The sequence below is a fragment of the Dama dama genome, chromosome 20 (genome assembly GCF_033118175.1).
Source record: "Dama dama isolate Ldn47 chromosome 20, ASM3311817v1, whole genome shotgun sequence".
NCBI lineage: Eukaryota > Metazoa > Chordata > Mammalia > Artiodactyla > Cervidae > Dama > Dama dama.
In genome coordinates, this window is record NC_083700.1 from 115793637 (window position 1) to 115817721 (window position 24085).

The window sequence follows — 24085 nt, forward strand, 5'->3', positions numbered from 1 at the left end:
CATTCACTTATCCAGCTGACAACTGCAGACCACTGACTGTTAGGACAGAGTCAGGGGCAAAGTCAGGGATGGTTGTTAATAGACAGAGGGGAAAGAGCCAGGGGCAAGGCCAGGGATGACTGTAAGTGGACAGAGGGGAGAGAGCCGGGGTCAGGCCGGAGACGGCCGGTAGTGGTTCCCCAGCAGCTGCAGGGGAAAGATGGACATCAGAGCGCCAATCAAGTGCCCAAGGAGCACTCTTCAAGGAAGCGACCTCCAAACTGAGAGCTGGAGTCAGGCGAAGGTGCGGGATGGCGGGGCTGAGGAAGGGGCTCCTGGAGGAGGAGGCCCCTGGCCTGCCCGCCTATCCGCCCTCACTGGGGCGGGTCCTCACCGGGGCGTGTCCTCACCGTCCTCACCGGGTGCGTCTTTACCGGGGCATGTCCTCACCCAGGGAAGGGAGAGAGGAGCGGGAACAGGGTCCTCACGGGGGCGTGTCCTCGCGGGGGCGTGTCCTCATCTGGGCGGGTTATCACGGGGGCGTGTCCTCACCTGGGTGAGTCCTCACGGGGTGGGGGGTTGGGGGGAGCGTGTCCTCACGGGGGCGGGTCCTCACGGGGTGGGGGGTGGGGGGGAGCGTGTCCTCGCGGGGGCATGTCCTCACCTGGGTGAGTCCTCACGGGGGGGCGTGTCCTCGCGGGGGCGTGTCCTTGCGGGGGCGTGTCCTCACCGGGGCGGGTCCTCACGGGGTGGGGGTGGGGGGGAGCGTGTCCTCGCGGGGGCGTGTCCTCACCTGGGTGAGTCCTCACGGGGGGGCGTGTCCTCGCGGGGGCGTGTCCTTGCGGGGGCGTGTCCTCACCGGGGCGGGTCCTCACGGGGTGGGGGTGGGGGGGAGCGTGTCCTCGCGGGGGCGTGTCCTCACCTGGGTGAGTCCTCACGGGGGGGCGTGTCCTCGCGGGGGCGTGTCCTTGCGGGGGCGTGTCCTCACCGGGCACATCCTCCCTGGGGCGTGTCTTCACCGCGTCTCCGCAGCCCAGAGTTGGGGGACTCTGACCCTCAGGGACTGCAGCCTCCTCCCTGCCTGTTTGCCCACCTGCTTCCTGTTTTCGGTCTTCTCTCTTTTCTCGCAAGGTGAGCATCCGTCTGTGGGCAGCCCCCTGTCAGGGTCATCCAGGGTATCTGAGGTCCCCTCTGCCCACAGACTTATGTCGGCCTTGTAAATCCCAGCCATTCAGTACACTGATTGCGGCAGAAGGGGTTTTATTAATATCTAAGATTCTTAACTGTGGTAAAATACGCTCTCTTGGCCTGCCCTGGCTTCTGTAACAGAGCAGCACAGCCCGGGGGCTTATAAACAACAGCATTTGTCACAGCTCTGAGGCTGGGCATCCAAGATGAAGACAGAAGGCTCCCTGGTCTGGCGAGGACCCACCTCCTGGTCCCTGGATGGGCGGCCGTCCTCACTCTGGGGTCCTCACGAGGGGAGGGGGATGAGGGAGCTGCCTGGGGATCTGTCTGTTATTAGGGCAGTAATCCATTCCTGAAGACCCCACCTCCTAACACCATCACACCGAGGTTTGAGTTTGAACACAGGAGTTCAGGAGTAGATAAGCATTTAGTTTACGGTATATGTATGACACAAAGTTTACCGTTTTAACCACCTTTAAGTGTACAGTTCAGTCGTATTAGGTGCCTTCACGCTTGGTGTGGTCATTACCACCACCATCTCCAGACTTCCGTCCACCTCCCCAGACCGAAACTCTGTCCCGTTAAACACCAACTCTACCCTCACCCCACCCCATCCCACTCTGTCCCTAAGACTTTGACGACCCTGTGCCATGCTGTGATTAGCCTCTCAGTCGTGTCCGACTCTGCGACCCCATGGACTCAAGGCCGCCAAGTCCCTCTGTCCATGGAACTCTCCAGGCCATACTGGAGTGGGCTGCCATTTCCTCCTCCAGGGTTTGACGACCCTAGGGACCTCACACAAGTGGAAGCATACAGGCTTGTCCCTTCGTGACTGGCTTATGTCACTTAGCATAATGTCTGCAAGGTTCATCCGTGTCATAGCTTGTGTCAGGATTTCCTTCCTTTTAAAGACGGGGTGATATCCCCTCGTGTGGATGGGCCTCATCTTGTTTACCCATTTTCTGTCCATGGACACTTGGATGCTTCCACTTTTGGCTGCTGTGGACAAGCAGGTGCAAGCGCCTGCTCCAGACCCTGTTCTCACCTCCTCTGGGCACATGCCCGGCAGTGGGATTGCTGGTCCCAAGGTGGATCCATGTTTGGTTCTGAGGAGCCCGCAGACTGTTTTCCACAGCAGCTGCACCATTTTCCGCTCCCACCCGCACTGCACTAGGGCACCCGTTTCTCCACACCCTCGTTCCTGCTTTTGGATCAGAGCCCTCCTAACGGGTTTGCTGAAGCTGCACTGTGTGTCTTGGGGCAGGTGTCCCTGAAGCAGAGCCTGGGACAGGTGTTCTTGTGATGCGGCAGGAATGGGGAGCGTGGGAAGCAGGAGGGACGGAAGACGCGCGGCTGTCTCGGCTGCAGGCAGCCCCTCCGAGGACCCGCAGGTGCTCCACGGTGTGGCCTGCACACAGAGCTGCCCCTCCCAGAGACGGGGAGACGGGGAGACAGGGAGATGGGCCTGGCCCATCAGCCGATCCTCCCCGCTCATCGTCCACCCCAGCGGGCCCCAGTTGAGGTCTTTCGCTTGGCTTCAGGAGGTCCTCCAGGCACCTGTGAGTATGGGCCAGGGTGGGCTGCAGCCAGGGGCTCAGAAAGGGGGCCCTGAGCTGGGGACCACAGGCCACAGGTACAAGCCCTCGATGCTGGTGGGATGGGGCACGTGCCACACCCTCACCTGCCCCTGGACCTGCTCTCCTGTCCCCGTATTCAGCCCCCTTCCCATTGGGCCATCTGTATTCACTGTTGATTTGTTCTTCTGTATTCTTTGCTGTTTCATGCATTGCAAATACCTTCCGCCTGCTTTGGCTTATTATGGACTTTCAACCCATAGCATGGATCAATCTTATTATTAAAGATGCCCTCCCTGTTCTTCACTGGAGTCAAGGAAGGCGCTGGAAGCGCCCATCTCCTGTCTCCATGTCCGAGCAAGCAGAGCCTTTACGCCAGCACATCCACCCGAACATTATGAAATGTGATTAAAGTATGAAGGGAATCACAATACTTTCAGCTGGAAATAATATTTAAAGTAACTCGGTGTGCTGCAGATTTGATGAAGATGGGTTACTCAGACTGGAAACGGTATGACTCCTCAGCATCTGGCCTCCTGGAAACCTTCTGAATATGACAGCTAAAACTTGCTGCTGCTGCTAAGTCACGTCAGTCGTGTCCAACTCTCTGTGACCCCATAGACGGCAGCCCACCAGGCTCCCGTCCCTGGGATTCTCCAGGCAAGAACACTGGAGTAGGCTGCCATTTCCTTCTCCAGTGCATGAAAGTGAAAAGTGAAAGTGAAGTCGCTCAGTCGTGTCCGACTCTTCGTGACCCCACGGACTGCAGCCTACCAGGTTCCTCCGTCCATGGGATTTTCCAGGCAAGAGTACTGGAGTGGGGTGCCATTGCCTTCTCCCTCTAAAGGAACTTTGTTTGCCAGCTAGGCTTTCATGTGGCTATTAATCTGATAAATTTCACAAGGTATTTGCCAGCCCCTCTGATTTTCCACTGTAACAATGTCTATGGAGGAAGCGCTGTTGACGGGAGCTTAACCAGAGACTGAAGGCCTGGGCTAACCCTTTAGCCAGGCCCCTGCCTCCTGGGCCCCTCTCTGCTCTGTGCCCTGAAGCCCTTAGGCCAAGCTCACCGTCCCCAGAGACCCGGCCAGGCACTGACCACAGCTGAGCACAGAGGGGGGCCAGAGGGGCCCACACAAGCTCACCGTCCCCAGGATTCTCACCCCACGCTACTCTGGAAAGGTCTAAGCGTGTCCACTCCCCATGGAGCCCCTGTTGCAGGTGGGCAAGCTTTCCTGATCACAGCCCCTAGCCATTTAGGGAACATGACCGTGAACTCAGATCGGTGGGGATTCCCTGCTCACTTCTAAGCCAGGCAGACTTTGCCCAGCTGCAGAGCAGTGTACTCAACCTTTGATGGTGTCTAGAGACACCTCTGGTCGTTCCAAGTGGGGTGAGTGTGCTTGGCCTCTAGCGGACAGGGGCTGGGATGCACAGAACAGCCCCCACAGCAAAGAACACTCTGCCCAGGAGGCCGCTGGTCCAGGTGGGGAAGCCCGCTCCATGGCAGCCCCAGCCGCCCAGACCCCTGACCATCCCCTGGGCTCGCGGCCACAGGCCTCTGGGAAGGGTTCCCTTAAGCGACGGGGTCTCCTCGGCTCCCCACCTCCACCCCCACTGGACTCTGACCTGGCTGATGAGAAGGGTCCGTGCGTGGGCTGGCAAAGCTGGACAAACACTGTGGCTTGAATGTGGGGGCTCCCGCACTTCCCAAGTCTCTAACATGGGGCCCGTGTGGGGACAAGCCGGGAGGCTGGGGTGCACCCTGAGTGCCCAGCCACGTGGCCACGTTCCAGGGACTCTCGTGATCTCCCTGAAAGAAGTAGCCAGCTCTGGCTTCACATTTCTGTGACTAGAGGACCCTGACCTTGACCGTGGGGACCTTGCGAGGGCCAGGGCCTCCCCCCAGAGCCCTCCCCACCTTTCACTGTCAGGTCTGCGTGTGACCACTTGAGCCATACTAATAGAATTTAAGGAGCGGCTTTAATTAAGTCCCATTAATTTCCCAAGACCTTGTCTTCAGTGGCACCATAATTCAATCTGCACGTTAACAGCACAGTGCTTGCTGCTGTCCTCACTAATATAAGACGTAATCCACGCCATAGTGCCAGAGAGGGCTTCCTTTCCCACTTCCCACGAGAAGTTTCACTCCTACATGGGATTTAAAGTGTGCCCGTGCCTTCTCGGAGGTCAGACTCCTCCCTGCTGTCGGGCTACCCTCCCCTGGACTCCACGTCCCGCACACAGTGTCCAGAGAAGGGAAGGTAAGTCCAGCCAGACAGCTTTCTCACCTCCCGCCCTGGGAGGAGCCAGCTGCCACCTCGAAGGACCGTGGGAGCCTCCGGCCAGAGCTGAAGGGTCACCCATGGGGACCACCCTCCCTCCCCACACACCACACTGGGCCTCCCTACCCGACCTTCGTATCACAGTTGAACTGACTCCACATCAGTGCTCACTCTGTGACAACTATGGAGACGCTCTTCACCACTGAGCCACGGCCCAGACAGGGAGGTTGCTCTGTGACACAGGGCTTCAGGGGTCTGTTGGCTCAGTTTTCTATGCTTTTCCAGTTCACAAAAGCTCCCCCAATGCGGACTGACCCCCGCCTGGGGGGCACGTCAGAGACGCACTGGTTCCACACTGCATTTTTCCTAGGCCGTCTGCCTTCCTGTCCAGCTGGCCGGCTGTCTGTCCAGAGCGGCCGCCCCAGGCCACCTGGATTCACAGGAGTTCCTTCCACGTCTGCCCAGGAAGAGGGGAGCCCTTGTGTCCTGGCGCCCATTTTCTCTTGGCGTGTCCCTCGTTTGGTGACGTTTGCTGTCCCAGCCCCTCCTGAGAAGGAGGCAGAGGTGGCTCTTTTAGTCCATCAACTAGACGTTCATACCATTTATCCATGATATCTGGTGGGTTTTCACTATTGTTCATACTAAAATGTGTAAGTTACTTTGCATTTTCTATTAGAATCTCTTTCCCATCTTGCTGTGTCTCTTTCAACTTCTTTGCCAGGCTGTTTTGGCTCTGTTGGTATAACTCTTGTTTACTTGGGAATACTAACTCTATAATACAGTCACTACAGTCCACCTGCAGTGCTGGAGACTTGAGTTTGATCCCTGGGTCGGGAAGATTCCCTGGAGAAGGAAATGGCAACCCACTCCAGCATTCTTGCCTGGGAAATCCCACGGACAGAGGAGCCTGGTGGGCTACAGTTCATGGGGTCACCAAGAGTCAAACACAACTTAGCAACTAAACATCAAACATTTACTTTACTGAATTTTAAAATGCAATCAAATGTGTGCCTATTAAAAATACTTTCTGGCCTTACTATGCTAAGAAAAGATTTTTTTCCCTCCTTACCATTACTACATGACATTACTTTTATGAATTTTTAAGACTTGCAAATCTTTCATCCATCTGAAATTAATTTTTCAAACATTTTTTACTTCTTTAGCCATAAAATATAGCCCATAAACATATGAAAGCATTTCCATCTCATAATAATTTTAAAAACTCAGGCTGAAGTGATGAGCAGGCATTTGTTGCCTCCCAGGCTGGCCTGTGTGACAGAGGTTGGTGTCTGTCATCCGATGTTGACAAGGTGAGAGGCCACACACGCTGTGCACACTGATGGAAACACGACTTGACTGCCCATCAAACTGTAATTTATGCATGCTTTTGACCCAGCAGTGCCACCTCCAAAAATTTATCTCCGGAAATACCCACTCAAGAATACAAAGATGCTCACTGCTGCATGATGTTTGATTCTAAACAAGTAGAACCAAGCCAAGTGTCCATCAAAATGACATTGGTTAAATAAACCACTGTGCTTCCATAATTTAACACAGCCCTTGACACAGATGGAAATATTTGGTATGTGTGTGTTTGCATACATATTATACAGAGTATGTGTATGCAAAAGCATTGCATACAATACACTTTATATAATTGATACATTTATATAGTTTATAGATATATATGAGCTGCATCTTTATATTTTTCCATAGTTATCAATGTGGAAAATTATTCAAGAATGTCTATGCAAACTTTAATTGATAGAATAGCACTGATAATATAAACCCACTCTTTAAAAAAGTGTGTCTTCATATATTCAGTGCAGAGTTTGAAAGGAAATACACCAAACTCTTCTCTCTGACTGATGAGGTTTTTTTTTCTCTCTCTCTTTTTTCTTACACTTTCTGAATTTGTGACTTTTTGAAAACTACAGTGAGCAAGGTTCTCTTTTAAAAATAAAAGCAGCACGGCTTTCTCTAAGGAGCTACTAAATTATAAATCAGAGTAACGAGAGACATGACAGACACCAAATGAGAGTTTTTTGTTTTGGTTTTTTCTCACCAGAGAGGAGGAGCGTCCTGGCAGCAGGAGAAGCACCAACCATGGGAGCTGTGCTGGGAGCCCTGGCCTCTGCAGAGGGAGCTGGCCTTGGTGCACCTCCCCTGGGACCACTGCTGCGGTCCTGGACACCTGAGAAGAGAAGGCTGGGGATGAAGGCACCTGTGTTCACTGGACCACTTGCTTCACACCCACCCCACACAGGCCACATCTGACTACCGCCCCCAGACACACCCACGGCCCTGTGATCCCCTCTGCCTCACTGGACCTCTGAGCAGAGCTGGGCCTGCCCCTCACTGTTTACCAGGGGCCAGCACCATGCAGGCAGGGACCCGCAGCTGCCCCAAGAGGCGTGGACACTGGGCAGGGAAGGATCAAGGCACAGACATGGTCATTGAGACGTAGAAACGAGACCCAGGAGCTGTGGGGGTGCAGAGCAACTGTGGGCTTGAGTTGGGGTCAAAAGAATATCCAGAGAATAAAGACAGGAGAAGAGCAGGTGGGCAACATCAGAGCAGGGGCCTCCTGGATTCTGCCTGGGGGCCCCCTGCTCCCATCGGGGTCTGGTACTCACTAAGCCCTGGGGACCCCTGTAACCCCTGGGGACCATGGGGCATGAGGGCACAGCCCCCACCCCTACCCTTTTTAGACCGATTGCTGTGGGCAGAGGAGGGCCATACACCCAGCACCTGGGCTGCTGAAGGTGTGGAATGTCCACCGTGGGAGCAGAGAACGTCTGGGGCACCTCACATCTGACAGATGGCAGCATGTCCCCTGCCAGGTGCCCAGGGTCCAGGACAGCCGTCCGCCTCTGCTTCACACGGGGTCCCTGAGGGTCCTGGAGAGAGGGGTGTGGGGAGGAGGTGACAGCCAGGAGAAACGTGCCCGGGACTCTTATTAACCACAGTCGGCACTGATATTAATTACACAACAATTAAATTGGCAGCAACTCGAGCAGAAATTCTCATTTGACACCTTTTACCGGTTCCCCGCCAAGGAGCTGCCTGGTCTTAATTAGCACAGGAGACTTTCCTCCGTCCTTTGTGTCCCAACGCATCGCCTGCCCATGTCTCAGCACCCTCAGAGCCCCAGGGCTCTGCCATCTGGAAGAGTGAGGTCGGAAACCTGCCTCTGCCAAGTCCAGCCAAGCTTGGAAGTCCCGCAGCATCAAAGGACAGAATCCAAGCTGTGATGCGATGGGACAGACGTGTGCCTTGGGGAACAAAGGCGGGGGTGGTGCTTGGAGGGCAGGGAAGTTCCGAGCATTTGGAGCCGGCCCGCCTCAGGGCCAGCCTGGGTCTTGGAAAATATTCCCTGCTCAGCCAGCCTGCCCCCTGCTCCGCCAGCCACTCACTGCTCTATGCAGAGCCTCCCGGTGCTCTGAGGGGAAGAGATGGCAGGGGATTGTTCAAAGGGAAAAGAGGTCACTTTAGAATGACCAAGATCACAATCCACTCCAAAGCCATTTTTGCTCACAAACAAAATACAACTAATGAAAGGCATTAAGCCATAAAAACAAATGAAAGCTGTGTAAAGAAAAGCCCACAAAAATCTGATAGGAGTGGGAGGCATCTTTCAGTCTTTAAAAGATCAAGTGGATTAAAAAGCAACTGGGAATTTAGAATGTAAGCATAATAAAATTAATGAGAGATTATGTCAAGTATGTATTCTGCATAGAAAAAAAGAAAACACTCATTTAAGTACACAGGAAATATTCACAAAATAGATCACAAATTATTCACAAAAATAGATCATGTGCTATACCAGCACGTCTAAACATTTTAGGTCACGCACTCCATCAATAAAAGTTTTAACCATGTGTCACAGTACGTGGATACCTGTAATTTATTCCTAAATTATAATTCATAATGTATGATATGAAAATATAATACATCGTGTCCATTATAAAACACACAAAGGCAGAGGCAGCACAACGCTGTGATAGCCGCGAATGCTAAGTGGAAGTTTCCACATTTCCTGACTACTGTGGATTGACCTGTACACCTGCTGGGGTGTCCACACCTCACCTTGGAGATTTATACCACGGACGGAACCTCAGCAGACCCCCAGTACCAGCAATCATAGAGCCCACATACCCTGATCACTGTGCAAAAACAAAACCAAAACAACAGCAAGCTGGAAATCACTGACAAAGCTAGAACCAATCAACCCCTCAACAAAAGTAATACTGAAGTCTAGAAAAAAAAAACACTTAGAAATTTTTAATGCTCTCTCAAACCAACCCAGTGTCAAAAAGAATGACAAATTACAGAAGAGCTGGAAAACATGGATTATAATACGGCCACCTGAAAAAACCACAGAGATGAAGTTGGCTGGTAGCATGAGTCTAATGTGTCTTGTTAATACACGTCTGTGAACAAAATGAATCATCACAGTAAGCAACTTCAAACTTCTAACTCAAGAAATCAAAGAAAGAAGGAAATTAGAAAAACAGGAACAAAATGAGCCTAAAGAAAACTGAAAAACTGAAGTTATACAACCAGAAAGTAATGAATTAGAAACATGCATTAGAATTGATAACTAAATCTAGGTACTAATTCTTTGAAAAAATTAGTAAAATGGATAAATTGCTTTTTTTCTTCCAGCCAGCATAACACTCTACTAAAAGTACATTACAGAAAAAAAGAAACTACAGCCTTTTGATGTAACCATCATAAACAAAAGATTAGAAAGCAGAATTTATTAGTACACTGAAAAACGTAGGACCTGTGTTATTCACTCTGAGAGTGCAAGGATGGTTCAGTGCTGAGAAATCTATTCGTTTCACGTATTAATAGGTAAAAGGAAAAGTTCATGTGTTTGAAGCAGCATTCTGTACAAGAGTGAAAAATTGGACATGAGCCAAATACCCATCAAAGGTAGAGTGGATAAAAAAGTCATCAGGCCATCCCCACAGTGACCTGCTCCATAGTCATCTGAAAGGGTTAGAGAAATCTGTATGTCTTGTGTGGAAAGAGTTGCAGCATAAATTATTAAGTGGAAATAGAAAGCAGAAAAGCAGTATGAGTGTATTAATACATTAAAACATGAAACAAATGTGGACAAAACTCTCTCTGTGTTTAAATATAAATATGATGTATAATTTATATATAAATTGTGTGTATAGTTCACAACCAATTGATATATAATACAAGATGTAATTTACATGCATAATTTATATGTACATATATATGCTTATGTTCCAGGCATCAACAACAGCCTGGGAATACAAGAGAGCTGCATTTTGTATTGTGCTGTATTGTACCCAATTATGACTGACCTCAGGGCCCCCCGCAAGTGGTCCCCCATCCTTCCCCAAACCATCCGAGGCCACACGACAAGCGCTGTGGGTTCAGCTCCCAGGTTCCTGCCCCCTCCCTACGTGGCCTCTGAGCAGGACACGACTCTCAGTGGTGGGGGACGGGGCAGGCTCTGCTCTTGCCCCTGGACGCAGCATCCAGCACCGCTGCAGGGTGTGGGCCAGGCCCCCATTGCAGCTTCCTCTTGCCTGCCTCACATGGGCCCAGCTCTTGGTGACATTAGCAGCCTTCCAGGGAGTCTTCCTGCAGCTCCCCACCCAACACACTCCCCGGGGCCTGGGCACCCCCCTGGGACACATGGCCGGGAAGACGGGTCTTGCTCAGAAGGGCGTGGAGGCCGCTGATGACCTACGTTGTTGAGGATTTCAGGATGGGGCCCTTGTGTGGGGTAAGCTGGGCCTGTGGGTCCACCAGGCCGAGACAGGAGAGGCCCTTGGAGGGCGGTGACCATCGAGGCCCCAGAGGATGGAGTGCAGGGGAGAAGGGGCCATGAATACCCCCTAGTCAGCGTCATGCTTCCTGTCCCCTGTCCACTCTCTCTTCTGTGACGTCTTGTTGCTAAAGTCCTGTCCAGGGAGGTATTCTGCAGGCGTCTCCCTGACCCTCAGGCCCCCAGCTGCCTGCGTGGGTGTGGTGGCTATGAGCTCAGCCCCCGCCCATCCAGTTCAGGGGACCTGCTCGTCCTCCGGCAGCGCGTGGCTCCCCCAGCTCCCTGGGCTGCACCCTACCTGGGCACGTGCCAGGCTCCTGCTGGCTCCCTGAGCTGCAGCTCACCTGGGCATGTGCCAGGCTCCTGCTGGCTCCCTGAGCTGCATCTTACCTGGGCATGTGCCCAGCTAGTCTGCACCCCCACCTGGGCATGTGCCTGGCTCCTGTGGACTCCTGGGCTGCACCCCGACTTGGGCTTGTGCCCGAATCCCGCAGGCTCCTGGTCAGCAACCCACCTGGGCATATGCCCAGCAGGCAGGCAAGGAAGGGAGCTCCACAGCTCCTTCCACCTGGAGACACCAGAGCCCCCAACAGACTCCCCCATCCTCACCACCTCCACCCCAAAGTGAAAGTAAAAGGGCAACAGATCAGGGCCCTGGCTGGCAGAGCTGTGGCCCTGAGCAGAGGGGAGGCCTCAGAAGCTGGGCAGGAGGGAGAGCACCTGCCCAGGGCCAGGGAGGGGCCATTAGGAAGCAGACCCTGAGCACATCCAGCGGGTGAGAGATGTCACTGACCGCCTGCATCTCAGTCTGGATACATAAAAGCCCGACATCCACCGCCAGCCCTCGCCCTCCCAGGAGGCAGAGGAGCCACTCAGAATGTTGCAGTTTTTCATCCAAACCGATCCGTGACGAACACAGATGACAAAAGCTTCCAGGAACAAGAGGGATGTTGGACACGCGGCCGTCTCTCCCCATCACGTGGGCAGCAGTCCCGGCTCAGACCAGCGTCCACTGCGTCCTCTGGCCTTCCTTGATCACCCTGCGTGCATCCAGAGTGCAGACTCTGAAAAGTGTCAGCAGAGCTTTTTGCTTCATGTAACGCCAAGTACCATGATTCCTGCTTCTATTTCGTGCCATTCCAACAGGTGCTGGTCCAAGGCAGCCATCAAGGTGACTGTCCCTCGTCCAGAGTCCTGCTTGCCTGGCCTTCAGGGTGGTCAAGGCCTTGGCAGACCCAGCCTGCTCACTGCCATCAGCTCTTGGTGCAGCCCACAGACAAACCCCGAGGGCCGGTCTCCTCACTCAGCAAAATCACGCTTTCCCCACGAGCGCCCCCGGTGCCCACCCAGCCACCCCACACACACCTCCCAGGCCCCATCCTCACGGAGACAGTCATGGCAGGGTGCTGGGGCGGCTCCCCTCCCTGCAGGGTGGGCAGGGTCCCAGGGGGCAGGGCGGGAAGTGCAGGAGGGTACCCACTCCAGTCAGACCCTGGGCGGCCTGACCTCTGAGAACTCCAGGTGGCCACAGCAGAGGCTCTGTGAGTGGCCAGGCCCCACGATGGGGGCCTTGAGCGAACATGCCTGCTGGGATACTCAGCGTTTGGTGGTGATGCTGCTGAGCCGGGGGGTCAGGGCCCACTGCCCTGGGGGGTGTCAGAGCAGGGCATGAGGCCTGAGGGGCTGACCTAGACCTCCCGGGTTCCCGGAGAACAGGAGGGCTGGTGCTGTGGCGGGGTCGTGCAGGGTGCGCCTGGAGGGGAGTGCCAGTCTGTGAGCCCGGGAGCCCCGCCCTGGGGCCCTGCCTGGCCAGGAAAGGAAGCTACCCTGTGTCTGAGTCTCCTCCCGAGCTGAGGCCTGTGGGGCCAGCCTCGGGGCCCTAAGGTGCAGGAGCTCCAGTCCTGGAAACGCCAGGCCTCACTCGGGCACAGGGGTGGCCGCCCGTGACCCCGCGTGTGCTGGGAGACCGCGTGTTGGCAGCGTGGCTGAAGGAGCGATGCCTGTGGTTCAGGGTGAGAGGCACCCGGAATCTGAACACCCAGGTCTCTCCCAGACATGGGCGCAGTGAGGACGGGGAGGGCAGAGGGCCCTGCAGCCAGGCCGCAGTCCCGCTGAGCCTCCAGGCCCCGGGCATCCTGGCACCCCCTGCATGGAGGCCAAGGGCACGCTGCTCCTGACACTTGGTCTGAGGCACCAAGAGCGGCCCAAGCAGGACTGAGACGCGTCGAGGTCAGCCCCGGGCACACGCTGCATTGACCAACGCGTTTCCCCCATGGCCCTCTGGGCAGGGACCCAGGACGAGGAAGGAGAGGGCAGGCCCTGCCAAGGCCGGGCCTCTGCGTGCACGGCCCATTCATTCAACAGAGGTTCCGGGCACCACGGGGGCTGCTGAAGGTGCCCCCAGGGGCGGCAGCCCCCGCCACGCAGGTCGCAGGGTCAGTCTGTCCTTCACTCATTCCCCAAGTCTGGCTCCTGCCCCCAGTCATGCCGAGCCCAGCTCAACCCCCAGAGGGGCAGCTCCGGCTCCCCCATGGGAACGCTGGCCTTGGCCGCACCCCTGAGCACAGCGTCGGGAAGGGACTGGGGTGCTGTCTTCTCCCCCCTGCCCGCCCCCGGGAGCAGTTTCTCCTTCACCCCACTCACACGCCCACCCCAACCTCAGCATTTAAGTGGATGAAGCCGGGCAGAGATCAGAGCACCGAGCCCAGAGCCGACACGGGGCACCGTCTGGGTCTCCAGCCCCTCTCCTGGAAAACGGGGAGACAGTGGTGCCCGCTCAAGGGAGCCAGTGGGTCCTGCCAAGCCCCTGCCCCAACTCCCAGGGTGTGTGGTCCTGGCTGGCTGGTCTCATCAGGATGGGTGTCCGTTTGGCTCAGCGCTGGGCGCTGGGTGTCGGGATTGCCTGGGCGTGGGGGAGGGACTCACAGGCCTGTTAGCGGCAAGGCAGTGAGTCAGGTCTCCGGCAAGGACTCCAGGGGGACAAGACAGGGGCAGGAAGTGCAGCTGGGGCGGCCCCACCCCTCAAGGAGTGCACTTGATTCCAGGCCTGAAGCCTTCCGCCCGGGGCGGCCCTCAGGCTACTGACCACCTGGCAGAGTGCAGGGCACAGGCCGTGAGCGGGTGGCCTGGCCTGGACTCCCTCCTGGAGCAAGGTGCCCTGCGGGTCTGCTCCCGAGACCCAGAAACACTGAGCGGGTGCTACATGGCCTCCCCGCCACCAGATGGGCCGGCCCATGGCCACCGTCTCTGGCCGGGGAGGTCGACGCTGCTCTGCCCGGCCCTCCAGCGCGTCCGGCAGGCCTGTTTGCAGCCCCGGGGGGACCTGAGGAGGACAGCACAGGCTGAGCTGCTGGCACTTCCTTCTGGAACGCACCAGGGCGCCCGGGGGGCCTGGGACCTCAGGAACACCCACCCCTCCTGGGGGCTGCAGCCGTGTGCATCTCTACTGAACAAGAGATGAGTGGGAGTCCCCTCCGGGGGCCCAGAGCCCTGGGGGTGCATGGGGCGGGTGGTGGTGCAGAGGCCCCTGGGTGAGGCTGTACGTCCTTAGGGTGAAGTGGAGGTTGGCGGCCTAGAGGTCTGGAGAAGTCCCTGACAACAGAAAGTCAGAGGTCAGTAGTCAGGTGGGCCCAGCCGGGCCCCGAGGGGAGCAGGAGGCTGGCCCAGGGCATCTGGTCCGAGATGCAGGTTCTGGGCAGGGGTGCAGGCTCCAGGCAGGGGCCACCCCAGCCCGCTGAGGACAGGCTTCTCACGGCTCCTCACCAGCCACAGAGACAGAGCCTCCTTCTCATAAGGACTCGGGTCCCATCACAGCCCCACCTCCTCAAGCCACAGTCACTTCCCGAAGGCCACCCGGCAGACACCACCACAGTGGGTGTTGGGGCCTCAGCACGCAGGCTCGGGGACACACACCTTCCATCCACAGCGCGAGTTCCCACCGTCCCTGGGCCTCAGCTCTCGCAGGCATCTCAGGCTGGCACCCCTAACAGACAAGGGGCTGCCCCAACCGGGACCTGCTGCCTCCAGCCCGCACACGGGAGCCGGCCTCCCTGCAGGGCTCCGGGCAGCTGCCCCAGTGACAGCTCTGAAGGACAGGCCCGGCCGGCCCAGCACAGCAGGTGGGATGGCGGGACGCGGTGCAGCCGGGCTCCGTCTGGCCGCACCCGCCCCCACCTCCCCGCGCAGCAGGGGCTCGCCGCTCTTGTCCCGGTTCTGCGGGCGGCGGGGGCGGCTCTTCTTGGACGGCCTCTGGCACCGCAGAACCTCGGGAGAGGGGTCAGAATCCCTGCGGGGGAATTATTGCTGCTTGAACATCCTGCTAGACTTTGAGAATACAGGAAATACTGGGGACAATGTGTGATCCTCGAGATGAAAGTGACTTCAGAGGACGGACGGCTGACAAGCCCCAGTGCTGAGGCCAGCTCCTCAGGGGAGAGGCAGGAGGGCATCCAGGAGACCCCACTGCACCCCCGAACTGCTCACTGGCTCACACCTGCCCTGCTGCCCCCACCCCAAGCCATCCACACGGGAGGCACACGCAGACCCTTCCTCCAGCCCTGCAGCTGGCTGGTTCCAAGGCTGCAGGAGCTGGGGGCCGTGCAGAGGGGCTGCCCCCACAGAGCCATCCCGGTCTGTGGAGGATGGGCGGGAGCAGGGCTGCCCCCCCCACCCAGCCCAGCGGTGGGAGCGGAGGCACCTGGTCTCTCCTGGAAGCAACACCACCCAGTCGCCTTTCAGCTTCCAGCCACCCCCAGGGAGCCATGGGGGTGGTGAGGGTCTGCCCAGTGGTGAGGCCGCCCTTCCTGACAGTTTGGATCCCAGGTGATGGGGTGCTGGCCGAGGCCCCACAAAGCGCCCCAAGCGAAAGGGTGTACAGCTTAGGCTGGTCCTGGGACCAGAACACAGCAGGTGTCATCTTACGCCCGTTTTCATCAGCCGGGGGTCTGCCACCTGTGCTGGGCTGAGGCTGTATTCAGACCCAGGGTCGGTAAAAATAAATAAGGAGAAATTTAGGGTCCGGATGGAAGGAAGGAGGTTCATGTGTGAAGGACCCAGCATAACCCTCGGTCGGCACTCAGAGATCTCATGAATGGGCACTGAACAACAAACGCCTTTCTGACAACTCAAGAGTGTGATTCTGATGAAGCCATGATCATGCGTTTCCCAGCTGGACTCCTAAGAATACTTCAAGCGTTAAGCTCCTATGCACCTGCTGGACTTGCTGAGTGGGGCTGGGGAGCTGCACCCCGAGGGAGCTTCGACTCCTGCAGGCACTGCCGTCAGCGCTCAGAAAACCCGGGGTCTGCTGAGCCACGGGCAGCCTGGGACCCGCTGGCATCTGCCCAGCTGGCCCGTCTGCGGGGGACCTCCTCCCCGTGCACCCTCCTGAGGCTCTGCAGGGCCCCGACACCCCTGGGCGGGCAGCCCCACACGGACACGGTCGGTCTGCAGGGAGACCCAGGGCTTGTGGCGGAGCAGGTGAGGAGGGAGTCAGCACCTCCAGTGCCTGGACGAGGAGCCGGGGTCTCGTGCAGACAAGCTACTGCAGAGCAGGACTCATCCTGAACCAAGGCTCTCTCGGGCTTCAAGCTGTGACCTTAAACTGGCCTGGGTCACAGTGAGGGAGTTCCAGCCAGGCGGGAATGGTGCAGAGGACATGGGGGCCGGGGTGAAAGGCCTCCTGTGATGGGCCATCCGCCACTCCAGCTCTCACATCCCCTCCCAGGGCATGGAGGTGCTCGTGGAAAATGGCTCAGGGGTGGGTCAGTGATTGGGTTATCAGTCACCAATCACCAGAGAGGGGTCTGTTTGGGTCAGGGGTTTCTAAGCAGTAAAGACACAACGCTTTGTTCCAAACTAGATGAACTGGCTGAATACTTCATTTGATCAATAGATAAGCTAAAGCTCCCACCTCATCTGATTATTTCCAAAGCACTGACCCCAGATACAAAGATGGTGCCCCCTGAGCAGTTGGTCAGGGGATGGAGGGGTACTGCCTGGGCAAAACCCAGGACGCCTGCCGCCCAGCGCCCAGCCTCTCTCTGAACCATGGAGCCCCCAGCATTCAAAGGTGCTTCCCCACACCTTTCAGCTGCGCCTCCCCACCCCAGCACCCCCACATGGAGACCACGAGGTCATGGGGAGTGGGAAGGCCTTCAGAGGTCAGCAGGACCTCCCCTCCTGGAGGGACAGGGCCCCCAAGACCACAGAGAGCTGGTGGGGAGATGAGTGATGCGCTCCCCCGTCAGACCCTGCTCCCCACTCCCCGCGGTTCTCCGGGAACACTTCCCAGGGGCCCATGTTCCCCTGGGGCCCACTTCAAGAGGAGCTTCACCAAGCAGTCTTACAGGCCAGCAGCAGTGGGCAGGCACACCTGGGCTTCCTGCTTTGTCTCTTGGCAGCTCGGGGCCCGCTGGTCAGAGGAGCACGTGCCCAGGTGGGCTATGGGCTCCAAGGAAATGCTGTGAATCGAGGTCTACCGGGGTCCTGGGAAGGACCAGTGGAAAGGACGCCCGCACTGACCTGCAGACCAGTCCTGGATCACGAGGGCCACCTTCACCCTGCACGGGGTGGCAGGACCAGTTCTGCCCGCTGCAGCAGTCTGTCCAGGGGATCTGGGAAGAGCCTGGGTCCCCACCTCCAGCTCCGTCACCGCACCTGCCAGCCTGCCCACCCCAGGAGGTGGAGGTCCAGGCGCGCGTGTCTGAGGCAAGCTCAGGGGCACCTTGCTTCCCAGATGGCCCAGTTTCCCGTCTGGGGAAGAGTGAGGCTAGACCACGTCGGGACGGGAGTGCTGTCGGGGTGGGGGTTTGGGGGGCCGGTGGAGGCCCGGGCAGCCCTGCACACCTCGGGGAGGGGGTCAGCTGACACAAGCAGGCCTCCCCAGGCCACAGAGCCTGGCGCTGCGAGCTGGGTGGCACACCTGGTCCCGAGCAGCCACCTTTGGTCTGTGAGTCGGGTGGGAACAAAGGCATCTCATGACGGCACCTGGGTGGGCATGGGAGCCGACGGTCCAGAGAAGCGGCACCCTCTGCGCCCAGGGCCAGGGGCAGCGGGCACCGCAGGCCGCGCATCACCCCCTCGCCCCCACATGGAGATTCTGGCAGCTGGTGCTGGCCCGGGGGTCCACCTGCTGACTCTGCTGGGCAGCTCCCAGGGCTGCAGGTGAGGCGGGGAGGCCACACTGTGGCTCGGAGCCTCACTCTTCCTCGAAGAGCTGCAGCCAAGCAGCTGCCACGGAGTCGAGTCTCCGGGCCGCTTGAAGCAGGGAGAGGGGCGGGAGGCCGCGGTGGGCGGGGGCTCGGGGGGTGAGCTCAGCCTCACCACAGGAGGCCAAAGCCCCTCAGGGTGAGCTCAGACCACCTGGACCCCACAGATCATAGCACAGATGGCGATGTGAGAGACCCAGGGAAGGTGAGAGACGGGGGAGGCCCGCCAGGAGGGGCGGCAGGCAAGGTGAGACGCCCCCTGAGCCCTGCGGGGAGGACCAGGGGGAGGAGGGGGCCGGGGGTGGTCTCGGCAGGCCCCCTCTCTGCTCTAAGCAGCACCTGCCTGCCCTCTGGGGCCCCGCTGATAACAGACACAGGAGAGATAAAAGGGAAGCCCTCTGAGGGGCGAGTGGCCTGAGACAGGCTCTCCGGGGGATAGGGTGCACAAGTGCTGAGCGCTTCCCCTGATGGGTGCCCAGGGTCCCAGCGCCCGGCCCCACCCACCCCGCCTTGGGCAGCTTCACGCCAGCTCTGTAAGTGGCGGTGGGCTCCGGGGGGCCATCTGAGTCGCCCAAGACCCACATGGAGCAAGGTGGGTGCCAGGACCAGGCCAGCGCTTGTTCCACCTGCCGTGAGGGTGCAAAGGGTGTGAGTCAGAGCCTCGGGCACAGGTCCAGACCCGCTTCCTGAGCTGTGTCTCCAACTGGGGGCCCCCGTGGTTCCCAGAGGCAGAGCAGACCAGAGCCAGGGCTGACTCCGCCCCTCAGAGCCCCCCCGCTCCGTGCAGGGCTGCGTCAGGCTGGGTGGTCGGGCTGCTGGGTGGCGGGAGGGGTGGAGTCGCTGCAGGGGCTGCTGCTCCTGGGGGCCCTTCAGGGGCTCCACCCCGGATACCAGATGGCACTTCCACGGCCGAGTCTCAGGGAGGATCTGACACCTGTCAAGGGCTCGTCACGGCACAGAGCTTCAGGGGGTGGAGGGGGTGCCAGGCAGGGCTAAGGAGCCAAAGCCTTTCCCGCGTCTCCACTGAGCAGATCTGGGAAAGCCACAGGAGAGAATCACTTACAGATATTCGAACTTTTCAAGGGAAAATATTAGTGACATATTTTTTTCCATTACAAAAGTCGTTATCTATTCATTACAAAATAGATACAACACAGAAAACTTCTAAAAATAAAGTAGTCATCAACCATTATCCTGTCTCCTAATGCTGATATTTTTTTTTTCATTTTTATTTCTTGGTAGTAGTAATATGTGTGCAAAGAGCCGACTCACTGGAAAAGACCCTGATGCTGGGAGAGATTGAAGGCAGGAGGAGAAGGGGACGACAGAGGATGAGGTGGTTGGATGGCATCACCGACTCAGTGGACATGGATTTGAGTAAACTCTGGGAGTTGGTGATGGACAGGGAGGCCTGGCGTGCTGCAGTCCATGGGGTTGCAAAGTCGGACACGCCTGAGGGACTGAACAACAACAAATGCTCTTTGACATTGATCTTAGCAATAATTCGCTGGATCTGTCTCCTCAGGCAAGGAAAACAGAAGCAAAAGTAAGCCAATGGGACTGTATCCTTTTGCACCCCAGAGGAAACGTCAAGCAAACAACACAGCCACCTACAGAACGAGACTCTCTGCAGATAACATACCTGCTGAGGGGTTAACATCCACAACACACAGAGAACTCCTGCAACTCAATATCAAAATAAATGAACAACCCGGTTAAAAAGTGGGCAGAGGATCTGGATAGACATGTTTCCAAAGACGACGCACAGACAGCCAACAGGCCCACGAAAAGGCGCTCAGCGTCACTCGCCACTTCCTAGAAGCTGGGCCAGGGCGTCCGAGCAGCTTCCTGGGAGGGCTGACTGTGGGAAGGTCTCAGGGCTGCTCCTCCAGCTTTGCTGAGCGAGTCCCACTCTTCACCCCACGTCGGCCGGTCTGTCTTGCACATGCCTGGGCCCTGGTGGAGCAGAGTCAGCAGGAGGGGACCCCTGATGCCAGCAGGGCCGCGTCCCTCGCTCCTCGGGGACGGCCCCCCTCCCACACTGGGCTGAACTCAGCCCTCCCAGCATGGCAAGCGATTCCAAGTCACAGCCAAGGTCCCAGCCCCCAGAGCGGGGCTGGGTCTGTGGAGACCTCAGCCCAGTGTCCAGGCCGAGGCCGGGCACCCCCTCCAGCTCCGAGTCATTTCTTGGGGACCTTCGTGTCCCTGGTGGGTGCTGGGTGCAGGGCTCCTGGTGGCCTCTGAGTCCCAGGACACGAGGCAGGGGTGGGGGCAGGCAGAGGGTAGGGGGACCCCCGTTCATCCTCCGTGGGCCCTACACAGCAGGGGGCGCTCACGCCCAAGAAAGCACAGGGTCGTCAAGGTAACCAGTCAGACAGATCCGGCTGGCTGGCCATGGCCCCCAGAGTGAGCTTGACCCAGGGGTTTGCCCAACTGACCTGGGCCTGATGGGGCCCGGGCCTTGCATTCGGCTTGGGGCAGGATGCAAGGGAACCCTGGGGGCAGGGGAAGGGTGGCCCCCAGCGCCCCCGGGCAGGACCTCCGGCCTGGCTGTGGCCACCCTTGCCTTTGCAGGGAGGGCTAGTCCCTCCTCTAGGGTTACTCTGATCGCCCCTGACAATGAGGAGCCTTGGTCCACGCCAGGCCCGAACCAGGAGGGGACCTCTTGTGGGGTGGCTGTGGAAGAAGCGGTCGTGGGCCGTGATGGAATGACTTCAGACGTGAAGCAAACTTAGGGTTCACAGGGCCAAGGGTGACCCGCTGGGCGCTTGTCCCCTGCTGCCCACCCGCCCATGGGCTGAGGACTTGCACAGTCACCCCCAGGTGCCTCTGCCCCATGGGTCTCCCCTGCAGGCCCCAGCTCCCCAGCCACACTGGGTCACGCGGACGGGGGCTCGAAGCTCTGTTCCCCCATCTCTGCAACACCCTCACCGGCTCTGGGCTCTGCGGGCTGTGCAAGAGGAAGCCGAGCCCCACGGGGGCTTAGAGACCCCCCCGAGGCCATGCGTCCAGTGGAGGCACCGCCAGGACTCAGCCCCGGACCGTCCTGCTGACGAGATCGCTGCGTCTGCGGGCTCCTTGGAAAGCAGAAAGCAGCTGGCAGAGCAAGGCCTATGCTCACCTCCGAGGAGAACAGACATGAGGGCGGCCCGGGGGACCCTCCTCTGTTAAGCCACGCTGACAACCCCTGTGCTGACCCCCAGGGCTGCGTGTGGTGGAGAGGATGGCCTGCAACACTTTGCAAAACGTGAGCTGTTGAAACCGAGGTGTGGGTCACCCCCTAAAGCCCCCAATCGTACATGATCCCACAGCCTCTCTGGGCGGGGCCTCTGAACAGGCAGGCACTCGATCATTGCTTCAGCATGTCTATCCATACCCCTAAAATGGTCACCAAATCCTCCCCCCGAGAACTCCACCCTGGACACCAAGCCTGAAGTCACAGTGCTTCTGGACTCCCTGACCATCAAGGGGACTCTGTGTAGCCTGCAAGCCCCCGAGCGCTTCCCGGTTTAGTCTGTTTTTCCTAGGATGCCTTTGCAGCTGTGAGCCTCACTGTGGTCCCTGCCAGGCACGGGGCATCGAGATGGAAAAGGGAGGAGGATGCGGGAGAGACGGCAGGGCTGCAGGACCCCAGGAAGGGCGGGGAGACCCAGGCTGCAGACGCCCAAGCCAGCACCTGCCCCTCAGCCTGCAGGTTATGGTAAATGGTACACCCTGCACCCCGGGGCCCTGGCACACACCCCATAAGATTGGGCCTGAGGGCTCAGTTCTGGGAGGGCAGGTTGGGGTGCAGGGCTGGTGGGGTCTCAGCCCAGGGTCACGCAAGCCGACCCCTGCTCCATCACCTCAAGAGCCACAGCCCTGCCCTTGCCACAGGTCCCTTGAAGATGGCACAGCCCCTGACAAGGTCAGCACGCCTGCCTGGCCTCAGCTCCAGCCCGCCTCCAGCAGCACTGGACCAGGCAGCAGCAGGAGCCAGCTCCAGGCTGGGCAGGGGCACGGCCTCCACCCCAGGGTCTCAGCTCTCCCTGGTGACGCGACCTCCGGGACCCCAGGCCTCCTTTCCCCTCCCGTGCCCCGACCAGCATGGGGAGACTCATGGCCCCCCTAGAGTCCCGTGCTGAGAGTACTGAATGAACCGCCGGCTCTTGCCCACCGCAGCCAGCTGACCCGCCTATAGGAGGGCCCTGCTCTGCAACTTCAGCCGCAGCTATGGCAGACACACACGGGGGCCTCCCCGACACCACCCCTTCCACCACGCTCAGGACGGAAGGCAGCGGCCCCTCCGAGCCGAGGGCTGGGAGCCCATCTCTTCTCCCCCGTCCGTTCATCTCCAGCCGCGCTCGTCCAGGCGAGAAGCCCACCCAAGCGGACAGTCCCCTGCCACCCAGGCCGCCACCCAGTCCTGCACACCGTGGCCCCAAACCGGCTTTGACAGAGCCGCCTGCTGAGCAGAGCCCTCGGGGGCCCCCCACTGCCCCCACCAACAAGGCATTACGCCCTCCAGGTCGGCCTCCAGCCTAGCCCTGGGCCTCCAGCGATTCACGTTGATACTAGCCCGAGGCGCCCTTCATCCTCCAGACTTTTGACCATACCCTTCCCAGCCAACCTGTCTTCCAAGAAGCCTCCCCAGTCCCTCCTCCAGGCTCCCGAGGGCACCAGGGACACGTGCTCCCACCAGGACGTCCCCCCATTCCTGAGTCTCGCCCCCCACCCCCAACTCCCAGCATCCCAGGCCCATCCCAGATTCACAGGCCGCCCAACTGGAGTCAGGAAGGCATGCTGGCCCCTGGAACCCTGGGGGCGCTGGGCTCTGCTCACCGGTCTGTCCGGGGAAGGAAGGGGGGCCCATGGGGAGGGGCTGGGCAGGCCCAGAGCTCCGGCAGGCCTGGCTGTCCTGGGCGGAAGGGCTGCTGGCAAGAGGCAACCGGCCTCCAGTGACAGGCGGTCGGGCACTGGCACCCGCCGGCATTTCTGCCCACCAGCACGCACCAAGGAAGGGCCTGCGGGTCTGGGGGACACTGGCCAGGCCCCTCCCGCCCCCCAGGGGGCTGCAGGACTCTGCCCCGCAGACAGGCAGCCAGGCTGGGGGCTCCTGAGTCCTGCTGTCTCACCCAACCAGGCTGGCCTGGGAGCGGGGGGACCCCTCGTTCCCAAGCCAGGGTGGAGGTCTGCAAACACAGAGGTGGTCTGCACACGGTGCCCGGGAACATGGGGTCTGACTCATGCCCCTCGGGACACGCTGGCATTGCAGCTTTGGCCAAGCCGCCAGGCATCCTGGTCCTGTTTCTACATCCAGGAAACAGGGGCCTCGTTGATGGGGAGCCCTCAGCACAGAGCTTCCCAGGAAGTGGGGGCCCCCTCCCATTGTGTGCCGCTGTTCAGCCGCCCATGGACCGCAGCACGCCAGGCCTCCCTGCCCATCACCAGCTCCCGGAGCTTTCGCAAACTCATGTCCATCGAGTCGGTGATGCCATCCAACCATCTCATCCTCTGTCGTCCCCTTCTCCTCCCATCCTCAATCTTTCCCACTACAGGGCCTTTTCCAATGAGCCAGCTCTTCCCATCAGGTGCCACAGTATCGGAGCTTCAGCTTCAGCATCAGTCCTTCCAATGCACACTCAGGACTGATCTCCTGTAGGATGGACTGGCTGGACCTCCTTGCAGTCCTGTCCGTGTTAGCTGCTCTCTCTCCCCGCCCCACCTGTGACTTCCGCTCTCTCTGCTGAGGCCAAGTCGCAGGCCCCTGCTTTGCTCCCACTGCTGCCCAACAAGCTCCCCGCCCCATCAACCTGACCAGGCCAGGGCTGGGTTCTGAGACTAGCAGTGAGGACCAGCCTGAGGGTCTGACCTGCAGGGAGCCTGGGCCTCAGCCAGGCCCCTGACAGGGAGGCACAGGGGGAGTTTCCAGGACCCCCCCACGTGTCCCCTGTCCCCTCGGTCATTCCACCCGGAGCCCCGCGGAAGCACCTTAGAGCCAACAGGGAACCTCCAGCTGGATGCCTGGAGAGCAGAGGCCAGAGGCCTCCCCGAGCTGCT

General features: G+C 58.8%; 1 protein-coding gene across 1 annotated transcript; it reads right to left on the reverse strand.

Annotated features, from left to right (window-relative positions):
• Positions 1–575: 575 nt before the first annotated feature.
• Positions 576–23322, reverse strand: LOC133040017 (collagen alpha-1(III) chain-like). Its single transcript, XM_061119769.1, has 17 exons — positions 22868–23322; positions 20978–21123; positions 20649–20722; positions 20485–20541; positions 20179–20360; positions 18786–18980; positions 18629–18672; positions 18041–18095; positions 17866–17996; positions 17361–17591; positions 16923–17018; positions 15321–15469; positions 14751–15086; positions 13924–14160; positions 12760–13023; positions 7778–7926; positions 576–1122 (listed from the first exon to the last, which is right to left on the reverse strand). Exons 1-17 carry the CDS (start codon positions 23320–23322, stop codon positions 576–578), a joined length of 3348 nt encoding a protein of 1115 aa, XP_060975752.1.
• Positions 23323–24085: the final 763 nt, after the last annotated feature.